Source organism: Lathamus discolor, chromosome 4 (assembly GCF_037157495.1).
Source record: "Lathamus discolor isolate bLatDis1 chromosome 4, bLatDis1.hap1, whole genome shotgun sequence".
NCBI classification, from domain to species: domain Eukaryota; kingdom Metazoa; phylum Chordata; class Aves; order Psittaciformes; family Psittacidae; genus Lathamus; species Lathamus discolor.
Genome location: NC_088887.1, coordinates 53,881,727 through 53,906,583, shown reverse-complemented (window position 1 = coordinate 53,906,583; position 24,857 = coordinate 53,881,727). Strand labels below are relative to the sequence as shown.

The 24,857-nt window shown below is 37.0% G+C and overlaps 2 protein-coding genes across 18 annotated transcripts in view; one reads left to right on the top strand and one right to left on the bottom strand.

Annotated features, from left to right (window-relative positions):
* The window catches only part of PUDP (pseudouridine 5'-phosphatase), a 73,667-nt gene extending 66,131 nt beyond the window's left edge, over positions 1 to 7,536 (bottom strand). Inside the window, exon 1 of the mRNA XM_065677504.1 lies at positions 7,370 to 7,536. Within this exon, the coding sequence (XP_065533576.1) occupies positions 7,370 to 7,454 (85 nt within the window). The 5' untranslated portion in view covers positions 7,455 to 7,536. The remainder of the gene's footprint in view (positions 1 to 7,369) is intronic.
* The window catches only part of STS (steroid sulfatase), a 106,268-nt gene continuing 88,414 nt past the window's right edge, over positions 7,004 to 24,857 (top strand). Inside the window, exons 1-6 of one of the 17 annotated variants that reach the window (XM_065677489.1) lie at positions 7,008 to 7,400; positions 8,164 to 8,288; positions 10,899 to 11,595; positions 12,048 to 12,284; positions 15,578 to 16,193; positions 17,272 to 17,543. The gene's annotated coding sequence lies outside the window, so the exon portion shown is untranslated. Of the gene's footprint in view, positions 7,556 to 7,599; positions 7,905 to 8,163; positions 8,300 to 8,325; positions 8,348 to 10,898; positions 11,596 to 12,047; positions 12,285 to 15,577; positions 16,194 to 17,271; positions 17,915 to 18,169; positions 19,545 to 24,857 lie in introns of those variants that run through there. The other 16 variants (XR_010612273.1, XM_065677493.1, XM_065677494.1 and 13 more) reach the window with 16 other exon arrangements.

Here is a 24,857-nt window from a genome sequence, read left to right as displayed (position 1 = left end):
GTGTTGCTTAATACAATTCCTGGTCTTTAAAACAGCAATGACCATATTGGGAAAGTTATCATCACCATGAAGGTCTGCTGCCAATTAATTTTACATAAATAAATTTAAGATATAGTTAAAAATAAAAAAAAAATGTTAAAAACAATAAAAAAGCCCAACATTCCTCCTCCTCAAAATTAGAAGTATAAATGGCAGTATCAAGATTAAGATTGTCTCTTGGAGAAAATACAACAGAATTCATAAAGCAGAATTTTGATGATAAACTGTACTATCCAGACAAATTAAGGTGTCCTTAAAAATTCCAGTCTCAAAGAGTTCAATTAGCCAACTCACAGAAAGGCTACATGAATGAATTACAACTACTAAGAACAAGAGCTGCAGACCTGGGCCCAAGGTGGCACACAGTGTAACTACCATTGGTATGCAGCATAAAAAATGCAAGGTTGTTAATGTTGTTTTTCTTCTTAAGTAAAAAGAAAACTGTAACGCAACAGCTGGAAATAGTGTTATTATAAGGTAAAATTCTATGCACCTTTTCTTTATATGAAAATCTGTTCCATTTATGGCACCTTATTATTTACATTCAAAGCAAAATAATTGGAACTTTATATACAAAACAGTGTACACAGCCAACAAATATAAAACCTCATTATCTACAAACAGGTTCTGCATTTAGGCACAGAAAAAGACTAATTTTTACAAATAGTCACACTGCTTTGTGCATCTTTAAAATCACTGAAGGGAACCTTTAGACTCCTAGCACCTTCAAAACAAACCATTCCACTTGCTAAAGGCCCTCTATACAACTCAGTGTCTAACAGTCAGAAAATAAAAGCCACATTATTAACAGTGGGATTAATTTATTTAGCAGCTTTGTTTTGTTTTATTTCTTTCAAAACTAAATGCTTTGGGTGTCATTCAACTAATAAATAAATAAGCACAAAAAATAAACTGCATTTGAGTGTAAATTATGTACAATATTAAAATCAAATCAGGGATCCTTCAGCTTGAGAACATTCCTCTTTTACCCCCCCAGGGAGAAAAAGGGATCACTGCTAATGCTGCCCATGGCATTTTGAAATGTGGTAACAGTTACAGAAATGAAAAAAAAAAAAAAAAAAAAAAAAATCCTGTTCTACAGATGGCGAAGTAAGATCCAATTCTGGATTACTGTAACCACAAACAACAGGCAACCATGTGGATGGACAATTTGCAAATCAGTCATGGGAATAACAGAAGTTAGACTCTAGGTTAGAATGTTTGTTATGTCCTTGCCAAAATTTTCCTTGCTGTTAAATTTAAATGCTAATTTTCAAGTATATGACAAATCTTATTTACTTTACTTATGGTTAATTAATTCTCAATGAGGAGCTGTTTTACTTACGTCCAAAATTTGCTCATGAAGCATCTATGCAGTATTTTAATCTAATAATATCCTTAATCTTTGTTTTTGCAACAAAATACAAGTATAGAACACAGGGGCAAGACATTATTTTTGTTTCATTCTTTGTTCCCCAAAATCAGATGGAAATGGAGAATGGCAAGAAAGTAAGTCGCCACTACCTAGAGGCAGAAAATAGGCTTCAAAGATTGCCAGTTTGCCACATTGCCAGCCTAAGAAAATTAATTCCTGCACTTAAGCCATAATGGAGGACAATCTAGAGAGGACTGATGTGTAGTTGAACTGGTGCTATTTGCTCAGATGCAGAAGAAATAGGAAGCTGTTTTAACCTCCCATTCGCACTAAAAAATAGAAGACAGCATTGTCCTGGGTTTACCAGGAGCCGTTTTGCTCCTTCTTAGTAACTGGTGCAAGCTCTGTGTTTTGACTTCCAGCCTGGGCAGAGAGCTGATAACACCGATTGTTTTTAATTGTTGCTAAGTAATGTTTATTCTGGCCAAGGACTCTGTGAGTCTCATGCTCTGCTGGGGACGCAGGGAGGCCGGGAGGAAGCAGAGACAGGACACCTGACCCAAACTAGCCAAAGAGGTATTCCATACCACAGCATGTCATGCCCAGGGAGGTAACTGGGAGCTACCCGGAAGGGCACACTCTCTCTTCGGGGGGGTCGAACTCGTTCGGCGGTGGTATTGTATTCTCTTATTATTTTCTCTTATCAATATAATCATTGGCGATAGCAGCAGTGATTTGTGTTATACCTTAGTTACTGGGTTGGTCTTATCTCAACCCATGGAAGTTACATTCTCCTGATTCTCCTCCCCATCCCTCCGGGAGTGGGGAGGGTCGGGGGGGGGGGGGTGGTGAGTGGATGACCTGTGTGGATTGGTTTAAACCATGACAAGCATGCACATCAGCAAACTCCACCATGGAACTCTTACCAGTTTTCTTGTACCAGTAATCTCTAGGCAACTTGTGCAATGAAATGAAAGTAGGAGTAAATTTTTGAGTTCTGACCTCTGTGACAATTGGTAGGTAACACTGGGGAGAAAGAAAACATGCCAAAACTCGTGTGAATCTCAACACTGCAATGAATTTAACTGCAAGTTAATTTTTTTCTATATTATAGACCAGAGATTACCAGCATGATTAGCCATGCAGAAGTTGCTTAGAAGTGGCACACAAGAATCCAACAGCCTCCTCCACACAAAGGAGACAGCAGCTGCAAATACAGCAACTTCTGATCCCAGTTGCCTAAACTACTTCTTGCCCCCCTCTGTGTGTGGTCAGAACAAGCTGGCATACCTGTGCCTGTACAGGCCAACACGACTGAGTTATGGAAAAGGTATCTTGCAAAACTAAGCTACTTTAGAAACCAACTTTTATATCTACCTGAATGTGTTGACTTATCTTATGTAAAGATGCTGTTTTACAACACTAAGGGGCTGGCAAAGATAATAATTTACATAAAATTGTCACTACTCTTAATAACATACATGACTACACTTTCTATCTGAAGTGTGATGTTCTCTGCATGTTAATTTAGCTTTAGTTCAGCTTTAAGTACAATGCTAAGAAATACTGTATCGCTGCAGTTTTCACAAATTCATTTGTCAGTTAGGAAAGGTAAATATTATGCATGCAGCTTGTATAGAATATAATTTCTAATATGGGACATTTTCAGCCCCCTGTAAGTTTAGTCATAGAAAAACAAAGGCAATATTCAATCCTATCTGTGTTCTGGTGGTGGGGTAGCTATTGGCTACAATGACATAACAAACCTAACACTTGTCATAGCTAAAAATACAACCTGTGGAGTAGTTGAGAAGATGGATCCTTGGGGGCATTACTCCAGTTGTGTATTTTGTGTAAATTCAATATAGAGTTTTTGCTTCTCTATCCTCAGTGTTGGTTTTGTATGTTTTTACAATATGCTAAAATGCGAGAATCAGGTATTAAACAGCTCAACTATAAAAAAAGTACTTAGGTATCAAAGGTCTCTAGCTTCCGGCTTTTTATTTTAGCCGGCTAATCCTGTATTGTGTGTGCTGAATAAGTGCACTCGTAAGTAGGTTTAATAGTTTAAATTACACTACATTGAAGAGTAGTCTTCTGTTGGTACAGACTAAAGCATTTAAAAAAAAAGCAATTTACTGTACAAGTTCTGAGCATTTATTGTTAGAATTTGCTGTATAAAAGCAAGGAGAAATTTAACCCTACGGAAGTGTTACGCAAAAAAAAAAAAAAAAAGAAAAAAGAAAAAAGAAAATAAAATATGGCAGTACATCAAAAATTAAAATCTAGTGATTTCTTTTCCTCCGGTTTATACTACACAGTAAATTGAGCACCACTTACAAACTCTACCAACTAAATCGTGCTACATATGTATAATAAAGAAGACTGTAACTGCAGTAACTAGCACTAAGACTGCTTTTTCTATTACAGATGGAGTTTACCACAAAAAACAAGTCTTTCAATTAATTTTACATATTAAATAAGCTGTCTAGAGGTGCTGTTCACAAATTTCACTTACTAAATGAGAACATTATTCTCTAGTGTGCTAAATTCCTTGCAATTGGAACAACAGAAGAAAAAAAATAAGATCCCATCCAACATCTCAAAGGGAAAGAGAAAGTTATCCAGAAGGGTAAAAAACCCAGAAGGGTGAACTGCATTGATTATAAATGCTGAAAAAAGGGTGTTAGATAACACTTCAAATAAGGATACAGAAGGACTGAATAAAAGGGATGAAGTACTTCCACTGGCAAGAACTTTCCTACTGAAGATAAGCTGATGTATCAAGGTGGGACTCAAGGACAACTTAATCAGTCTCATTTATGTTAAAGAGATGGGGGAGATGAAGTCACAGAAGATCAGACTCAGCAACACTTTCACATAGCCTAGCGTTAGCTGCTGAAGTATATGGATGCAAATTCTATAGGGTAGCACTTGGATTATTTCCAAGGTCAAAAACCTTGTAAGCTCCTCAGACCTCATTTAAGGATTTTACACTCACAGTTATGAATTATTCATTAGTATTTTGGAAATCTTCCTATCAGAAGATACCGTACCTTCCTTAATCAGAAGCAAGTATGTCAGCTATAGGAAGCAAGCTCATGGCACATTACACTAGATCAATTTAATGCTCGATTTTTCATTGCTTATAGATCAATTCATAGTCATTCTACAAAACCAGTGAGGCTTAGGTGACAATTTCCAAAAACAGTCACACTCTTCTTCACACACTACTTTGCTCTGAAAATTACTGCAAAACCTAAAGTTTCAGATTCTGAAAAATGCAACCAGCTATGGAGGTACTTTAAAAAGTTACAAAAGTATAGTTTTAGATACCCAATATCAACAACTTTGTTCATGCTCTTTCAAAAGAAGTTATTTAAGCAGATTTCTATAGCTTTGAGAAATATGTATTTCTTGAAATAAAAAAAATTAATTTTACCATCTTCGATTAACACTGTTTGACACATGAAGAATTTTGGTGCAAAAATTAATAGGATATTATTTCTCGCATAGCTTTACATCAGTATAACCATTTGTCTCATTGAGAAGGTTTATAGCACACAGGTTAGGCAGAAAGTGTCTAGCCTGTGTGCGCCTTATTTCAGTCCTTCCCCAGAATTATTCCAAATTTCTTGAAACATTTATGAATCCTGCGGAAGTCCAACCAGTCTCCCAACTGCTTTTCTGCCTCCTAAGGGCCACAATTCATCATGAAACAAACAGGTTTATAAAAAAATTGTTACAGTTGTGACAAAACTCGAAGTATTTAGAGGCTGAAACATAAGTCCACTGAAAGGAAGTGTATGTTACAGAAATCATCGAGGTGGTATCCCTTTTATGCCTCTGCACTGTAAGACACTTAAGAGTATTTTTAATTATTTTTATACATAAGTATAGCTTTCATCACAGCTGAAAGACTACTGAAATACAATATACTCTTTCTATGCAACTTTTAAAATAGAAGAAATCAAAACCACACTGTAGCATAACGCAACACAACAAATACTTATCAGGCAAAGGATGCCTTGCCTCATACATAGGGAGAAAAATAAAGTATACTAGGGTGTATAAACACTTCACATAAGTATATTTTATATATAAGCACACAACATGCCTCAGTTTATGTCTGCTATTTTATTTTGAATCCAGAAAGTGACAAAGTATTTCTCTGGAGCTATACTTTACAACAGATAAATTTAATAACAGGAAGGAGTGGGTTTATACCTCTAGTGTCTCAATCTTGATAAACATAAGTCCAAGAGTTATGGATCCCTTATAATTAGTTTCCCAAGTAAGAGGTACAGTTAATAATCTAGAGTACTTTTAATGTTTCTTCACTGTATGAAACCCAGGAGTTTGGAGAACTAAATATGACTCAGAACTTCAAATTGTTTTGCTTGTTTGGAACGTTATAGCAAGGCAATTTCTAACCATCGACAGGATAGCATCTCAGAAAAATGCCTTCAGCTACTATTGTCCAAAACTAGAGCACCTATACTGTCAATACCTGCACATAACAAATACATTTAAAACTGATGTAGAAATCTCATGCATCCACATCAATGCCTACACATTCATATTGCTTACCTAGACTGTCCTGTTCAGGTGAGTATTCTCTATGAAACAGATTTTCAAATTCCACTTAAAAGCAGTCGCATGCAAATAAAAAAAAAAACTTCCCTGAAAGTTCTAAATAAAAATGAAATTGCTAAAAAAAATAGCCCAAACAAACAAAAAAACCCCAGCAAACATAACCCCAGGCTATTTGAGACCTCAGTGGTGAAACTGAAAATGAAATAACTTAATCACTGTTTCATATGATGTATTGAGAGTGCAAATGAAACAAATTGAAGCCAACTGAAGCTGTAAAGTTACTGAAACTATCTGACTTATGACAATATAAGTAAAACCATTTTTGTTTTAAACCACAATAACTGAATAGCCTTCACCTCTTACAGACCTGAAGAAAGGAAAAGCGCACTTCTCCCGCAGAATAATTCATTAGACTTCACAGAAGTCTTTCCAGAAACTGCCGTAACTTGGGTTTTGCAGAAAGAAGGCAGGCACCTCAAGTTCACACTTTTGAAGAATTCACCCACATCCAAAGCTGGCTCCTGTGTGATACTCCACATGGAATATTTAAAAAACTAAGGCACATACAAAAATACTTCATTATTCTACAGGAGACACACAGTAGAAGGCCCTGATTCAGAAAATAGTTAAGAACAGACTTAAAAGCTGCTCTAGTCATATTGACTATTCAAACCTCAAGGTGCAATCCAGCTGTAGCACGGAAGGCAACAGATTTCAGAATAACCTTGCGAAGCTGAAACCAAAATTACAATTGAGGAGTTGACTATCACAGCAGTTCCCGGGCTTTTCAGTTGCAGACTGCAGCTCTAAACACTTAAAAGTGCTCTCCTGGACAACCCCACCCAGCAGAAGCCACCCCCTGGTAGCGACCTCTCCGTGTCAGGGCCCTTTGCAAACTGGAAACCCATTTGTTCCCTACATCCACTCCCCATGGCTTTTAACCCCAATGTGCTCCTCACCTCTCTACTCAGTCACCGTAACTTCACTCAGTCCTCCACCGGTGATTCAAGCGTAAGCTCCCTTTTCAGTCTCAGCCCTGGACCTTTTAATTCATAAGTTTGCCCACGTTCGGAGGGGGCAGTGGGCCAAGGAAGTAAAACGCGTTTAAGCAACACCCCCCCGGGTACCCTGGCTGCTCGCCCGCAGCGCTGAGACCGTCAAGGAACGGCCGGACAGCCCGCTCTGGCCTCGGGAGGCGCCTCGCTGGAGGGGCGGCGCGTCACGGCAGGGAGGGAAAGGGGCTGCCCGCTACAGCCCCTCACCGCCCGAGCCAACGGGCCGGGCTGGGCCCGGCTGCGCGGTGTGCTCGGTCAGCGAGGGGCCAGGCCGTGGCGGGGGAGAGGGGCAAAAGCTACACACCCAGGAGAAGGCCGTCCATGTCAAAGATCAGGTGAGTGACTGGCCGCAGCGCGGCTGCGGAGGAGGAGGAAGAAGAAGCGGACATGTCTAGGCCAGAGCAGCCGCGGTCCCGTGTGGCAGTTGGCGGCGCAAGCGCGCTCCGCCGGGGCGGCGGGAGCAGAGGGTAGCCGGGCTGTTCTGGGGCGGGTGTGTGTGCCGGGAGCGGTGCTGGGAGTGCGGGAGGGGGGAACGACGACACATTTCTGGTGGTTTGTTTTATGGTTCTTTTTTAAAAACAAAGCCTATTTCTCTGCATGGGGTCCCTCCTGGAGGGGGATTTCTCATTTGAGATTCCGTTTGCTGCTGCTTACGGGACATACTGGGAAGTTGCTCAAGTTTTGCCATCTTCAGGCAGCATTCCTTCGCAAAGCTTTTGTGTGCCTGTGTGGAAAATTGCAAGGATAGTATTATCGCTTGTAACTGGAGACATAAACAGGCACTAATCTACGTGAAACTGCGAAGAAAGAGTAAACCCATCTCTTAAAAGGGCTGCTGGGTGCGGAAATAGTTAATTCTGAGTTGTTTTGCATGGTGGTTTGGGTTTGTTTTTTGTGGTTTTTTTTTTTCCTTTGTGGGGGGGAGGGGAGGTTTTAAGCATTCAAGAAGATCTGAAGTTCAAAAACCAACCCAGTGCTCTGGAGACAAAGCAAAAATCTCCTTGCACGGACACAATGTCCAGTTCTATCTGCGCGGTTGCAAGGAGAAGAGGTAAAACTTCCCTCATCAGCCTTCATTTCTGTTTTTATTTAATGCAGGTAACTCACCGTTGAGCATCAAGATTGCTGAAATACTAGTTGCAGAAGCAGCTATGGAAAGAGCTGTGTCAAACTTACAAGGTGACATACTGACTTGAAGATTTGTATTGTTTCGCAGTTCCGTGGTAAGGCAATGGTTAGTTGCAGCTTTGTGTACGGCAAGTCCTGTCTCTCTTATCTGTAGGTAGGCCTCTTGGCAATTCTTGGGGTTTTTTGGTTGTTTTTTTTTTTTTTTCCTGACAGTTCAATCATTTGAATTTGCAATACTTCACCTTTTTAGCAAGTTAGAGGTGATTTTTAAAACCCTAACTGTAGGTGCCATACAGTCACATTTGAATTTTAAGTTATCCTCCGTATGCATCTTAGCTGCCCCCAAAACCTATCCCTTAAAAGAACCCTCGCCCTACAGTTGTGAGAAATATAGGCACAAAGTCCTTATACTTCTTTCTGTCTTGGAAATAGGAAAATAAATAAAACACCATTGGCCTTTACTTGTACCTTTTTAATAATAAAACTTGACTTTCAAACTAAGTTATTTGAGTTTTGGGTTGCTTTTCTGGTTGGTTTGTTTGCTTTTAACTTATTTTGTAATGATTATATTTGATGATGCTGCTTAGGTCCTGCCTTTGTAGGCTAGGAAAATGACTGTGCACATTGCCTTAAATGTCTTTTAAATGTCATCAGTAGTCCTGATGAACACCTGTTAGGTCTTGCATAGATTTAGGAAAATGGGTCCTGTGCTTCCAGATTTATTTTTTTTTTTTAGTTTTTTTTTTTTTTGTAACCTTATATAAGTGTTAAGAAAGCCCACAGCTATTTTGTTTCTGCAATAAACACTGTGCACCAAGTCAATATTCCAGCATTGTTTCAGACACCAAATGTGTTTGTCTCCTTAGTGGCTCACTTAGATGAGAACATAGCTAGAATCAATAGAAAGTCCTATGTACAATGTGTCAAAAAAAGTGTTACTCTGTTAAAAGGAATAGAAAAATCGTTATAGTAATATCAGTACTTATAATGGTAGCATTCTCCTATTTTAAGAAAGAATGTGTTTCTGCTGTAAAAGCAAAAGTTTCAAGAGGGTGAGTAATGAGGTTGTATGGCAGTGATACTTGAAGTTCATCCGCTTTATAATTAGCAGATAGTCTAAACCCTGTCTTTAGTTGTATTTGCGGGCACACTAACACTGTACTTGTTAAAAAAAAAAAAAAACAAACCAACAAACTGCATCAGTTAGATATCTTCATTTATTGTTTTAATTAGAGAAACGCATATTTTGATCACAACTCTGGCTCCTCTATTCTCCTCAAAAGAGAGAGACTATTTTTAGTGTCGAGTTCATCTCAGAAAACTTAAGGGTTATGCAAAACTCGTGATTATTTAAAGTGGAAATAAATCCTAAAGGCAGTCTTTATGAAAAAAGCTTATAAAATTGAAGTGTAATCTACAAGATGAACATTTTAGGGTTAAGTCGTTTATGTGGTTATGTGCTACATAACTTAGTGTGTGCATTTCAAGACTGTCAGGATACCTGACAGGCTGATGACCTCAATTTGCTTTGCTTTACTCTTGCTCATCAGTGATAATCAGTGTAATGTTAGCTTACTTGATTCTTCAAAGCTGCATTCAAACACAAGAAAATCTTCTCAAAATAGACAAACCCTTTAGGTCTATTCAGCATGACTATGTCTTTTTACTAACATAATGAAACTCGATGAAAGTCCAAGGAGAACTTTTAATTCATGGTGGAGCATAGTTTTCTGGATGCACAGTAAGTGAGAATGCTGATTTAAATTTTATTTGAGCTGTCTTAAATATTTGTCTCAAACATTTCAGCAGTAGTATTTGGGTTTACTTTTTTTAATGAGTGAAGAAGTTGAGATTGGGAGTTGTGCAGTTGAATTTTTTTGTTTGCCTTTTATCACTTATCTTAAGCCTGTTTTAAGTGATGAGGACTTTATTTTAGTAACTTTGAGTTGTAGGAGGCATACTGCGGTGGAGGTACAGTAACCATGAAAACGGATAGTTAATTATACGCCTAAGGACCTGATGTGTGTTGGGAAGGGTGAACTTCAGTTACTGAGATGCAAATAGACTTGAAATCCCTCAAATCTGAAGAACACAGTTAACTTCTTGTACATTTTTTAAATTAATTTAACTTTCTATCTAGGCATATACAGAAGCCGATAAGTAAATCTTTGCCAAGTTTTATGGTGTTACATGATACATACGTATGTGGATGTCCAGGTTTTTGAACAAATGTAGATTAGCTGCCTATAGCTGACTCTTCCTACTCCAAATGACTCTTTTTTTTCTATGGCTTTGTAATAATGCATTATGATCACTTTGTTCTTGCATGTGAGATAAGGTGTGAACACTCAGGGGTGTATCCATGGGGTTATTAAGTACACAACACAATGTTTCCCATATACAGTTCTCATAACCTTTTTTAACCTTTGTATGTTTGTTTGAGATTTGTTTACCTTGGAGCTAAAACGTTTGCCACATTACTAAAACTTACCTATTTTTTTTTTCTGGAAAGTAAAAGCTTCAGATTATGCTTCAGTGTTTTCTTAGGTAATGCACTTGACTCAAAAATTTCAGTTTCCTATTTCACAACTTTATATTGTGCTCGAAACATGGATTCACTTACATATTTTTGTACCATTTACAGGAATGTCATGCACTATGTGTTTCACACAGAAATGACTGACTTTATTTTTCTTGTTCTGCAGGCGCCTTGGCAAAGAGGATAAACAGATCATAATCCGTTTTGATTTGAATATTAAAAAAGAATCTATAAAGACTTGAGTAAATCCAGTAATTTAAAAGCTTTTGCAATGATGTACATGAACAACTGTTAAACCCACCATTAGTAACAAATTACTTGTAATGAATTAGACTTAAATGTAATTTAATTAAACTATCAGCTGAGATTCATAACAGTTGCTATAGTTGAGCCTATAAACCCTCAGAAAATGAACCCCCTCCCAGTGCTGGATGTCACCAAACAAGAGCTTTTCACCCTATTATTATTTTAGTATATGTTTTTATGGTTGCAAAAGGGAAAATGAGCATGTATATTAAGGCAATTAAATAATACAATACACCTGCTGATGTGAGTAATCTTTTATTCATTACATGAGTCAAAAGGGAGTCTATCCTCTTTAATCAATCATAGGGGTCTTCTTACAGCCAAGCAGGTAGGAGGGAGGAGAGCCATCTGTTTTCTGGATTTTGCTGTTTGCCACATGGGTTAGTTACAAAGGCAAGAAAGATGATGTTATGCTTCAAGAGAATAAAGTGAAGAAGATATGTGTTGGTCATCCATAAATTTAGATGAGGCACTATAAAAAGGCTTTTAAACAGCAATGAGGAGTGAAATTCTGGAAAAGCCAACCAAGCACACAAGAGACAAGAAGAACTCTTAAGGTATTTTTAGATGTCAATTACTGTATTTATTGATGGGATGGTACAACAGAACAATCAGTTTCTGAAGCTGAGAAATTAAGCCTTAATGCCATGCTTCAGGGGCCTTTTTTTGTTTCCATTCAAGTCAGTGAAAATAATTTTCTTTCCTCTATGGCTTGTGAATTAGCTTTTTTGACAATTTTTTGTCTTCTAGTAAAACATTGGCTGCAGGCAGGCAAAGTGTTAAGGTGATTAGCAGTGTCATTGTAATTGAAATCGTGAAGTGCTTAGTGGTCCCTCTTAGCCTTAAACTACGAGAAAGATTAGGGCAGAAGGGATTGCATTTCCTTCATTTGCAGCTTTATTTATCTAACTTTCCAATGTTGCAGGAGCCTAAAAATTTGGTCATGCTGTTGGTTTTCTTTCTTGTCTGTATATGAATTTTATAGCTATATTTTTTCATTTTACTACAGTTTGATTGTTACAGATTACAAGAAAAAAAATGTAGTGCCATGTGGAATACACATTCTGTCAACCTTCCTGAGCAAGACATCTGTCACTTGGTTGCTGGCAATAAGGGTGGAACTGAATGCACTGACCCTTCCAGTAGTCCCTTTCAGTCTTGTTCAGCTCAACCTCTTCAAAGGCTGCAACAATTACAGCTTGAGATGGAAAAGAGATTGAAGGATTGTGATTCCCTGGGTCACAAGGTCTCTAAGCCACTGATCTGTAATGCTTCAGAGTCAGGTTTTATATGTGTGTTCCCCACTCAGCATGCAACAAGTTGTAGAACTGAATTTCCAGAGCTCAGACATTCTGCTTACTTTGTGAGTGCATGGCCTTACAATTTTGTACCTACACAGAAGAGTCAAGCAGAGATAAATGAGCTTGCCAACACTCAGCCTACAATGTTTTTCTACATGATCAGGGTAATCATGCTACCAGCCTAGGTAGTGCAGGGGGACCTACCTGGAGGAATAAGGTTCAGTGTGTTGTAACAAAGTATATGAGAAAATGATGTAGCCTTATTTCCTATTTTATGCTTTGAACTAGAATTTTCTTAGCCAAAGGTAAAGAGCAGATACTTGTTTTCGTAAAAATTTGTGAAATGGAAACACCACTTGTAAATACTGATACAGTCAGATATTAGGGCTACCTAGAAGGAAGCATATAGTCCCAATGCTGTGAAGCCAGTGAGACCCTGATTTTTTTTTTTCCATTTTTTATTTCCTAAGACAGCTAGGTCCACCTACTAAGCACATCTGAACCATTTCACCCTGGGTTCTGTAAGATGAATGATTGCTCACAGTGATACTGCAGGATTGAAAGATTCCTAGATTTTCTTTTCATATATTCTTACATGCTGGTAAGGCCAGAAGAGATGTTCAAGACATAGATGAATTATTTGAGACAGAATTGTATATGCTTAAAATGTCTGTCCAGACATTCTACCTAAAATTTTCCAAGTCTTTGCTCTTCTAGGATATCTTTATTCTCCCTCTATATTTTTTCAATTTTTTTAACAAATTTAATTCCTTTAACCTTTCCTCATAAGTTAATGCTTTCTGAAGCTTTCAGCATTTCATTTGCTCTTCAGGATTCCAGTTTTTCTGTATCCTTAGAGAAGTCCACCACTCAGATACGTTTTTAATGCTGTGAGGTTTATAAGTGACAAATAGAGAGGCCATGTTTTACTAACAGACTGCCTTCTTAGGTACAGCATAACTTTGAATTAACATACGAATTGAATTAGCACTTTTGCCATAGTTTTGTTCAGTAATGAATGATTTGTAATTCTTATGAATATTTTTTTACTACTGCTGCTTAGGTTGTTCCCATTTAGTAGTAAGCCAAAAGCTTTTGCTGCCACTTGCTCAATTTAAAATTTTCTTTATGGATCACTTCTAGCTGTATCCTCATTAATTAAGAACAGTCAGTATTATACTTCACTGTAGGAGATCAGTGGAAACAGATCTAGCCCATGAAGAGCTTATTACCTCTTCATACAGTTTAAAAGATTTTTTCTGCGTTTTTAAGTATGAAACATATCTATCTTGCAAGCCTGAGAAGGCAACTATTTCCAAAAAAGCTGTGTTACACAATGAACCCTTGTATCACTGTTTCAAAAATGTTGCATGTGTCACTTAGCCTGGTGGCTGCTACAACCAGTGGGGAATGAGTGTTATGTTAATTACCACATTTGACAGCCTGACTCTGTAATCTGTTTTTCACTGGCTTTTCATTTTTAGGCCAACAATTATTCCCTTATCTGGAAAAATTAGATTAATGCAATTTTAAAAAAATTTATTAACAAGACTTTTAATATTAATGATGGTTATATATCCTCATTAAGTAAGATGTGCCATCCAGAGAGTAGCCATCTTGTTCTGTGGTCATGAAATGAGGTAGGGTTAGGCTGTGCTCTTGAGCTACAGAGCTCTGAGGAAAGCGTGTACTTCATGAAGCACAAAGCTCCACTCAGTAGGTGGCATTCTTGTAACTGACATTTGTTGCCAGTATCTTCTGGGATAATGCTGATGCTGAAGCTGTTTGAAGTTGGTGGAGATACAGCAAACCTTTCATATTGTCAATTTTTAAAGATACTTAGCTGGGTGATTGTTGCTTCTTGAAGGACCTGACAAAGGGTGGGAATGTACATAGCCGTCTGCTTTTTCTGACTTCATCACATCCAGGAAATATAATCAAATACATTATTTTTTTTAGATTCAGTGGAATATACTTTTCCTGTTTGTGCAAGCCAACCTTTCTTTAAAGGTTTGTGAGTTGAGGTAGCTTAGTCGAGTACCTGACAGAAACTATGGCTATAGTGACTACCAAACCTGGATCTTTATTCTTGCATAGTATAGTCAGTATGTTCCTCCAGCTAAACTCCTAGCTAAACTCTTAACTAAAGTTAAGCACAACCATGATAAAAAATGACAAAATCATTAAAACATATCACTGAGTTCCATAATAAAAGCCATTATGACTTCCTCAGAATTGTACAAAGTCCTCTGCATGGATTTCACAAGTTCGTGTAATGATTCCCCTGCATCCCTCGGGGTAACTACATAGCTACAGAATTTTTAGAGTGAAACTTTGTATTAGTGGTTTTAGACAAAGCCGAAGAATAAAGATTAAACTTTTTTTTTTTTCCCTGAAGATTTGTTACAGCATAAATATTGTCTAATATACAATAATCCAATTTTTATTAAGTCCCTAGGAACAGGAGAGCTGCTTTTTTAAATTCTGGACAAGTGTGACTTTCAAAAACATTTTCTGAAATCAGCTAGGTTCCTTGGGTTTTACTATAGTGAGAAGTTAACAAGTATCCTTTGTTTCATTTTTAGCTCTGTTATTGGTTTATTAAATACAAGTTTGTATTATCAGGTTTATGTAAAAGCATAAGCATTTAGGTGTGTGCCAATATTCAGCCAGTCTAAGAAAGCAGTGCATCATGTTTGGTTTTTACAAAGATATATTTGTACTGTAGCTGGTATATGAACACTTTGTGGTGCGATTGAATTTGATCCTAAACTTCTAAAGCTTTGGCAGACATATTTTAATGAACTTAAACAAAAGGTCTATATCATGGTAGCTCTGCCTCTCCACTAGATTAAAATAAATCCAGTCATGCATCTTTTAATCTCCTTTTCTTTCCAAACACAATTAAAAAAAATTAATAATTTCCTTTGCCAATTCAGTGAGTTGAGCTTTGTTATACATATGAATGTTCAAACATAAATGTGTAGATACTGTCTCCCACTTGGTGACCAGAAGACCAAAGTGTCTAAAAAAAGCAACGTTTCTAACAAATTATGAAAGAAAAAATGAAGGTGAACCCTGCATTCATATCCATGTGGGGGAAAAGACATCTTTGGACATACGTCTTTCTGACGAAGTTTCCTGGTGGGAAATACATAAATTGGGGTGAAGGGAAGAGGATAATATGTAAACTAGCTAGCACTTTTCAAAGTTTTATGAATGATTTTTTTTGCATTAGGGTCCTTGGACTTCCTGAGAGCAGTCATTTTCCGGGAGTACAGAAGTTTCTAAGACAACGCACAGTGAACAAACCAGGATGGGCTACTACTGGGTGTGTTTATAGACAGAAAATCTCTGTAATTCTATGCCTCTGATGGAAAAGTTTGAAAAAAATGAAGTTATGCTTTAAAAGGGGTTTTAATGCAGTTTCTCAGAAGTTGCTATATATTCAGCAGGAATATTTACCATGTGTACAGAAGGCAGAAATGTACCTGAGAATGGTACTCTGCATGTTTTCCAAAAATATGGTGCAAAGCCACTAGCATTTGAAAAGCCTAACAGGAGATCTTGAGTAATAAACTGAAACAAGTTTATTACTGGTTTTAGTTTATTGTTTGGTTAGGCATGTGTGTATAGGCGTTATGAAAACTTACTGAGATTGTTTCTTACTAGTGAAGTAGCAATTGCATTGGCATTGTGTAGTAAGTTGTCTTTTTCAGTGTTATCCTTCCTTCCCTCCGCCATTCTGTTTTCAGTTCACATGACTGGACTTTGTATCCATTGATCAACAGTCAGTGTAGAGCCATCTTGTTTGAAAACCAGAGACAGAAACAGAAACGATTCCGTGCTGCAAGGTAAAATGCCCCTCCTGCCCCAAACTCTGTCGTTTATATATAGTTATATATAATTGTAAACATTGAGGTCATGTATAGTTGGAGTTCATATTCTTTCACAGCTCAAAACAATTTCTTCATGGCAGGGAATTAGCAATTATTAGAAGTAATTAACATACACTGTGTTGTCTTTTCCTCTTTAACTTAATGCAGTTTTATCTATTTTAGATAAGGAAGGAAAAAAGGAAGTTAATACTGTCTACTCTTGTCTGTAAGATACTGTCAACTATGGTGGCAAGTTATTTTGCAACAAAATGCACTTTGTTATTAGGGATTGTAATGGGGTAGAACATTCCCTGCCTGCAACAGGTTAAGGAGTATATAAGCTTTACTTGAATAGTGAAAGCATTTTGAACAAAAAAAGCAAACAGGGTGTTTGTGAACATTTTCCAGCTGTGCAACAGTGTTTTTTCTCTTACCACTTACGCTCTGGTTGTTTAAAAAGTAATGTTAAAAGTGTATGTAATTTTGATTACAAACTCTGTTTCAAGAATCAAATGGAAATGAATTGTTAAACAGTTTTGGAGGGGGATTAGGATCTAAAATAAGCTTGTAGTTTTGAAGTGACTGTGATTTGTGTGCAGTGTATGTAATGTGGCAAAATCCACTTGATTCAAAGCCTTCAAGACTTAACTGTACTTTATAAAGTTATATTAAATAAATCTAATGTCTTCCTTTGTGATCTTTTGCAAATCCAACCTGCTGACTGAGGGTAAACACAGCTACTGAGAGGACAGTATATATAAGGGTAATCTCTGGGATAGAGGATAGCAAGGAATAATAGACAAAGAGAAAATGTAAGGAAAAAATAATCACTTCGGAATAGGTTGTATCTGCCAGGCTTAAGCAGAAGCTCTACATTTAGCAACCATGCTGAAAGAAAGAAGATGAAAGAGGAGAAGACTATTTAACCAAAACAAGTGTTAGAACAGAAACTGACCATGCATATTGCTTGCTATGCAGGTTTGTAATTACTTGATAATAATAGATTCCATACATCCTGTTTTCTCACAAACATTTTTTTTGCTTCTGCCCTTAGGGTGCTCTCTAGGTGGATTTTAGTGAGTGCAGACCTGTGTTAAATCCCTGTCAGACCAGCAGCTGAGGCTGCTTTAACATCTGGAGAACCACAGATGTTCTGCAATAGGGAGTGCTGTGTACTGCAGTCCAGTGGAAAAGCCTGTGCTGTGAGGAAAGAAGTCATGTAGGACGAAAGCAGCAATGTGCAGCAACATCAGGAGTTGTAATGGTAGAGTGATAACAGCAATATCTGGGCAAGCAGAATTGGAGTTGAGGAGCTGCATCCAAGAGGTATTCAGTTTGAGTTTATATTGATGACAGAAATACAGGATTCTTGAAGAGAAAAGGATTTGGAATATGATCAGAGATGGTTTAGAAAGATTAGGATTACAGAAGAATTTGTGTGACGGCTTCTTGATTGTATGAGAGGAATTTTGAGTGTGATGAAGAATTAAATAAAATCAGCTTAGTGTGAGAACAGGGATAGGAGGAAGACGGGATATTTGACTGGGATTGTTAGGAAGTGCTTAACAAGAATTATGGCTATTGCAGTCTGGGCTGTGAACACAGAAGTTTGAACTGCTTCGGGTTCACAGTGATAGCGATCTTGGATTTTTCACATCCTGTACAGTATTTTAAATTAAAAGATAATGGTGTAAAAATGGCCTCTTCTTTTTTTCTGTTATACTAAAGAATGAATTGATCAGCCTGTTCAGAAGGAAATCTTAGGGTACAGAGCTCAGACAGACCTATTTTCCTCTGACATTGTCTTAAACTAGCCAGATTGGTGTTGTATGAGTTTGTACGCAAACATGCCTTCTGCAGGAATCCCTAGTGTTATAAATTTTATATAATTAGTAATCAAAGTTAGTAAGCTAGAAGGTTACTTTATTCTCTTCTTCTCCCCCCCTTCCCAGTGTTTTTATTCTGTGCTGCTGACAAAACTGGCAACCATGATAAAGAAAATTAGAAGCTGTTGACATGGATTAGTCATTTACAAAAATTACTCTTAGCTACATAAGAAGCATCACATCTCCAGTTCATTTAAGTTATTATAATAGACAACTGAGTATGTTTTCAATTACGGCAGTTGTCTAATAATAGCAGTGAAGTATTAGTCCTGAAAAATGCATGTTGGACAGAGGAAGCGACATGTTCTTGTCACTGATGAACAGAATCCATCCTTTAAAAACATAAGATTGTGCTGTACCTAAAGGCATAGAGCAAAGGAAAATGTTCTTTCCCATAAACTTCCTTAAAGACATTCTGATACAATTCAAAAAGCGTGTTATTCTCTTCAAACGTACTTGCAGCATGCTCCTGTCCAGGCCAAAATATAATGAGACCCGTGAAGCTATTATTGAGTAACCTTTAAAATGTTAAAAGGAAGTTAATACTGGTTTACCACAAGAAAATGGAAAAAAAAAAAAAAGAGTCTTTTTTAATACTTACTGTATTTATTTGTGCTCTTTAAAATGTCATATAAAATAAGGTGAAAATGAAGTGAATTACTATAGTTTTGAGATAATGAAAATTTTCATTTTGCTGTGTTCTGATTTGCCTTTTAGCTCCTATGTGCGAAGGAGCTGTATTCTAACAGCAAGAATTTACCAGTTTCCTAGAGCTCCTGTGAAAGAGAGAAAGAGCTAGAGAAAAGAAAGGGAAGAGGAGAGGGAAGGAGGAGGGAAGGAGTAAGAGTTTTATACTCACACAAGGCAGAAGGAAACTGGATACATTGTGGCCTAAATTGCTGTTTTTCCTGTATTGCTGTAATACAATGTACACATCTCATTTGTTTGAGATTTTTGTTTTTCTGTCAGACTCTAAGAACACACTTAGTCTTTTCATGTATTGTAGGCAGATACTTTTAATCTTAGGATTGTTTGCTGTTTCAGATATCTCTCATTTTAAGACTTTCATTCTAATTGTTGCCTAATCCTATCTTGTAAATTCTATCCCTCAAATATTTCACCAAGCTAAGTATATTCACAATTTTTTAATTTATTTTTATTTTGTTTTTCTGTAGGAGTAATTCAGGTGTTCCTTGGTATTCTTTCTGAAGTTACTAAATAATCAAATCTTTGGAATTGGGATATAAAGTTGGCTAATGTATATGCCTTATTTTGTAAATGTCTTTGCCCTTTGGCTTGCACATTTTTTAGAAGACTATGATCTATGTAGTTTGCAATCAGGCAGCTATGTAACCATTATACAGCTCATAATCCTTCTTTTCCTAATTGTACAAGTGTTCTTTCCAGAGTAAACATTTTCCTGGTTTGTAAGACCTCCTAATTTGTGATCACCATGTTTTGTTTTCAAATCTGTTTCCAATAATTGTATTTAGTAGTGTTTGCAATGAACAGTGCTAGTGGAGTATCTCTGCATTAGGGCTGGTTAGAAAATTACTTATCACCTTAATTCCTCCCTATTGCCATTTCTGAAGGTTTTTTTCAGCATGGTAATAGGGGAAAAATAAAGATTATGACTGGATAATCCTATTCTATTTGCTCTAATTTTGCATTAGGTCATAAAAAAATGGGTGGTATGTGGGTTAATCTTTTGACCCTGTTCAAAATAACATGGTAAAAAAATCTCCCAGCACAAAAGAACAACTAAAGTGATTTGGTTTCGCCATGTAAATGCTAAACACGCTATTTTTCTAGATGTAAGAGTAAAGATAATGAATTTAATTTTTAGATGTAGAACAAAACAAACCAAAATCCTATATTTTGGGGTGTTTTTCTTTAGAATTCCTTTTATTTTGCCCCACTAGAAAGACTTTTGTCAAAATAATTCAGAATAATTTGACATGAGACATGTTCACAACTATTTGCAGGATAAGGACATACCATTCCCTGAATATTAGTTCCATAACAGAAGTAACATAATCAGATTTTCTATTGCTTAGAAACTTCAAAGAAGAAACGTAGTCTTCAGTAAGCAGCTACACTTGTTTATTTTAAATGTCTCTTACTTGTGCAAATTAAAAGGAAAGAGAAGCTGTTCATTTATTTCTTGTAAGCCTCCTGCTTACACCAGCAACACCATAAGTCAGCTGAGCACAACTGAATTATTTTTTACTTAAAAAGCTTTGCCATTTTTCTCCCTGGTAAAAGGTTCACTTTTAGAACCTAGATGAATTGCATCACAGCAAAGAAACTTTTGGTTAATGGTAATCAATGAAAGCAATTTGCTGTTGGATCCATTCATCCCGTTTTCATTTTAAATGTGGTAGGTTGGCCCTGGCTAACAGCCAAGCACCCACACAGCTGCTTGCTTGCTTTTTTCCTTCCCATGCTCCTGAGTGAGATGAGGGAGAAAGCAGGAAAATAAGAGGAACAGAAGTGAGAAGACTCAAGACTTCAAATAAAGACAGAGAAACACACCTTAATAAGTACTGTCAGGGGCAAAACAACTTGGAGGATTAATGTATTGCCAGGTAGCATAAATATTTAATTTTTTATTGGAGTATTGGGAAAAAACAAGAAAGTACAGGCATCTAAACATGCAGGAAAAACACCTTTCCTCCCACTTCCCAGGCTCAATTTCAGATTTCTTTCTTCCATCTTCCTGGTGTCCACACCTTCACTCCAGACATCTAGAACATTGCTGCATGTTGTGCTCAGTCCCTTCAGTGAGGCAATGGGTGACTTATGAGGATGAAGTCAGTGCTATGTGGAGCAGCTCCTACTGCCCTGACCTTGTTGTTCCCTCCTCCTCCTCTCTGTCCTGTCTCTGCCACTCCACCCCCTTCCCTCTGTGTTCATTACCCAGAGTGGTTTTTGCCCTTTCTTAAATATGTTTTCCCAGGATGTTGCCAGCTTGTCTGATGGGCTATATCTGCAGTGGAGCATTGCAGGGGTGGCTGAAACTGACTATTCAGCACAGGACAGCCCCATGTCTATTCTCCAGAGGCCTCTCCTGCAGCCTCCTGCTGCCAGTACATTGACACCTGCATTCAGTACATCACCATGAAAAAGTGATGTACTGTGATATTTTGTTTTGATAAACATGGGAGATGGGTTGGGTGTTTTTTTTCCTTATGCTTTTTCTAATACATGTTCTTTATAATAGTGTTTCTGGGAAAGAACATAAAGGCTGGACATAAGTAATAGTCCAGATACAACCATTTCCTCTCAATTAGTTTATGTCCCTTCTAATACAGCCATTCTCAGTCTCTGCAATGGGACAAACTGAAAAGGTCCTTGTGGACAAAGGAGAGGGCTGCTTGCAGTACCATTTTATCCATTGAATGATCTGAGTATAGCTGTATCATATGATGAGTACACTGTTACTCCCTCTTCTACCCCTTGTGTGACAGGACTGTCTCATGATGAGAATAAATGTGTCTCCCATGGTGTGATGGGGATCAGGGGAACATTTGTAATACTTGAGCATGTGAATAGGTTCATTCCAGTGAGATACTATCAAAATGTATGCCATCCATGAGAGTTGCTTGATACTGCCCATACAGATTAACAGACTTTTTCTTGTCATATGTCAGGAGCTAAAGTGTTTTTTCTTCTGTGAAAAGGAACTCGTGAAAGAAAGTAAGAGGATCTAGCAATGACTGGCCAGTTACAGGCTGGTTTAGTTGTCATGTGTGTAATCCTTAGGCAAGAGGGCAGCAGGGAGTTGCAGTGAACAACAGTCAGGATGAGCTCATAGTCTGTTGGTGGTCATCTCTGACAGCATCTTCCTTGAAATATTGTCTGGCTTGAGTAACAGTATTGAATGTAATTTCTAGATAGAATATTCATCAGGTTACTGTACAGTCTGGAAAGGACAAATATACATCCTTTAGAGGAAAATTTTGCAACTAAAACTCATGAACACTTGTCCCCAGTCCTCATATTTCAGTGGAATTATTCACAGAATAAGAAATTGTTGCATCAGTAAGTTTGCTAGGGCACATTATACTAATTGAAAAGTAATGTAGTGGTTGTTTATTGCACAAAGTTGGTTTTTTTTCCTTATTTTATGCTGAGCACAAATAGGCAATGCACCATCAAATTGGGATTTTTTTTTTTTTATGTAACTTTATTCCTTTCTGTATATATCCAGTCTAAACTAGATATTTAGGCTGTCTTTGTAGTCTGTGGGAAAAGATCGTGAGCATCACTTCCAACATTTCATTATACCAATCTTGAGGAGAGATGAATCATCCTCTTAAGGTGCCTGTCTCCTCCTATTAATTAGAAAGGAAGCCTAGATAATTAGCTCAGTCTAAATGCATAACTTTAAGATGAATAAATTCAAATGCACCCTGAGTGTCTAGTTGATATGGGCCATGTAGACATTTAACTTTTACGTGGCTAAAATAAATATTGGCTGAATAGTAGCCTTTTCTCAATTTTTGTATCTAGATCAGTCAGTTATAATGAGAGCCCTTGAGTGTTATCAAAATGCAAATATAAATAACAATAGAGCTGTTTTAAAAATCATAATCCCACACTTTGAGAATGAATTAATGCAAATGCAAGTTCTCTTTTCTTTACGTGAAAAATCCTTTTGGAAACAATATAACATACTGGATTATTTTACTGGTGTGTTACTTGCTAGCTTTACGAGGCAAAGAAAAATTAACTGGCCATTTCACTGCAATTCCTCTGGTAAACCATTTTGACTAGAAAAGTAGTTATAGATAGAAGACTATCCTTTTATAAAATCCAAAGCTTTGATCTTGACAGACTTCAGAGGATGCCAGTGAGTAACTCAGGGGAGAGAGATAGGTTTGGAGGGGTTGAAGGGTTTTTATTTGTTTGTTTTATGGGGGGTTGTTTGTTGGGTTTTGTTTTGTTTTTCTGTTAGGTTTAATGATTTCCTGTGACAGGCATTTGAATACTACCGTTTCAGTGAAAAAGGGTTAGAAATTACTTCAAATTGGATGAAATTAAAATCCAGTGTTAATTGGTTGGCCATTTGTCTTACTGTCCCTCCAAAGACTTACAGCAGGACTCACATACCAACCTTCAGATCTGTGCCCTATCGCTCTGAAGGAAGTGTATTGGTTAGTCTCATATTGCATCTAATTAGATTTTTTTACTTTTTAAACATTTTGTGGAATATTACTTTGAATATGATCAGAAACTCAAAAGAGACCAGTTTGCCTATAGTTGGGTGAAGGTGAAGGGACTATAACCACTCAATTATATTAAGCTACAGTTTATATTACAAAATATAATCTTGTCTTCCCTTCATGTTATAATTTGCTATCAAAAATAATGTTTACTATTTATTAATACTGCCATTAAAATCTGTAATTTAATTTAGCTAAAACTAGCAATTTCTTGAGAAAATGTTTAAAAAAGATATCTTATTTACCTTAAACTTGTATCTGATGGATGCTGTGTGGCTTCATCTCTACTTGATTCAAACACAATAATTAATCTTGCTTGAGCAAGAAACATGATTATTTGCTCTGGCGTACTTCCGAGCTCATGTTAAGCAAAATTTCTGTCTTGCAATGAGGCAACTTTTAATAAATTTAATATTGATTTTCATTTTTGTACATAGTTACCTGAAGATGCACATTGAAATCTAATGGCACTTTTCAGAAAAACATTGTGGTGTTTTTACAGACACAGATATCAATCAGTTTACAGATACAGAGAGACCCAGCCTTCTGTGACCACACTGTGAGAGGGCTGAATGCAAATCAGTTCCAACCTGGGAAAGAAATAGTCATCCTAATCTGGCACTAAATCTGAAGTGCCTAACCAATAGGTAGGATGGAAGACACCTGTGTCTCTGGAAAAAAAAAAAAAAAAAACCAACAATGACTTATAAGTATGTCAAATATGCTGCCTGGACCTGAGGCAGCAGGAGGAGGACATCTGGCTCTGAGGACTGGAGAGGATTCCTAGTAGGTATCTTACAAGGCAAGAGGAGAAATAAAATACTAAAACAGCATTAGGAAATAGTGAGTTTATACTATTAAAATATTAGAAGCATATTACTGAGATTGAGTTACCAGTGATCAGTTAGGATACAATAAATATTTGCAGGGTCTTAGCTTGTTGCAAATGCAAAGTAATGTTTGTTTGTCTGAATGAATTAGTAATAAAAGCAGGTCAAAAGCATGTGGGTTTATTTCTCTTTTTGCAGTCATATGACATAAAAGATACAACAGTTATGACTGACTTGTAAAAGAGAAAGTAATTGAGAGATTTTAAGAATCACCTCTTAAATACATTCAACTTAGCAGCCATGTTGGGATAAAAAAAGGAACTATTAGTCCTATTATATCACAGCAAAAGTGAAGCAGATATTGAAAATTGCATTTAGGTGTCCTGCATGGAATTAAGGAAAAATTTTGCCACCTGAATCTAAAACATAAGCCTTCAAAGCTGAAGATTAGTGTGCGAACATTTAAAGGATGTTGTAGAAGTAAAATAATATCAAATTGTTTCAATGCAAAAAAAAAAAAAAAGCAACCCCAAATGAAACAAAAGTTGATTGGTTCAAAATAGACTAAAACAAATTCATTAAGGGTAGAGAATCTACAGGGCAATAATCATTCTTTCCTGTTAGGGTGGTGAGACACTGGAATCGGTTGCCCAGGGAGGTTGTGAGTGCTCCATCACTGGCGGTGTTCAAGGCCAG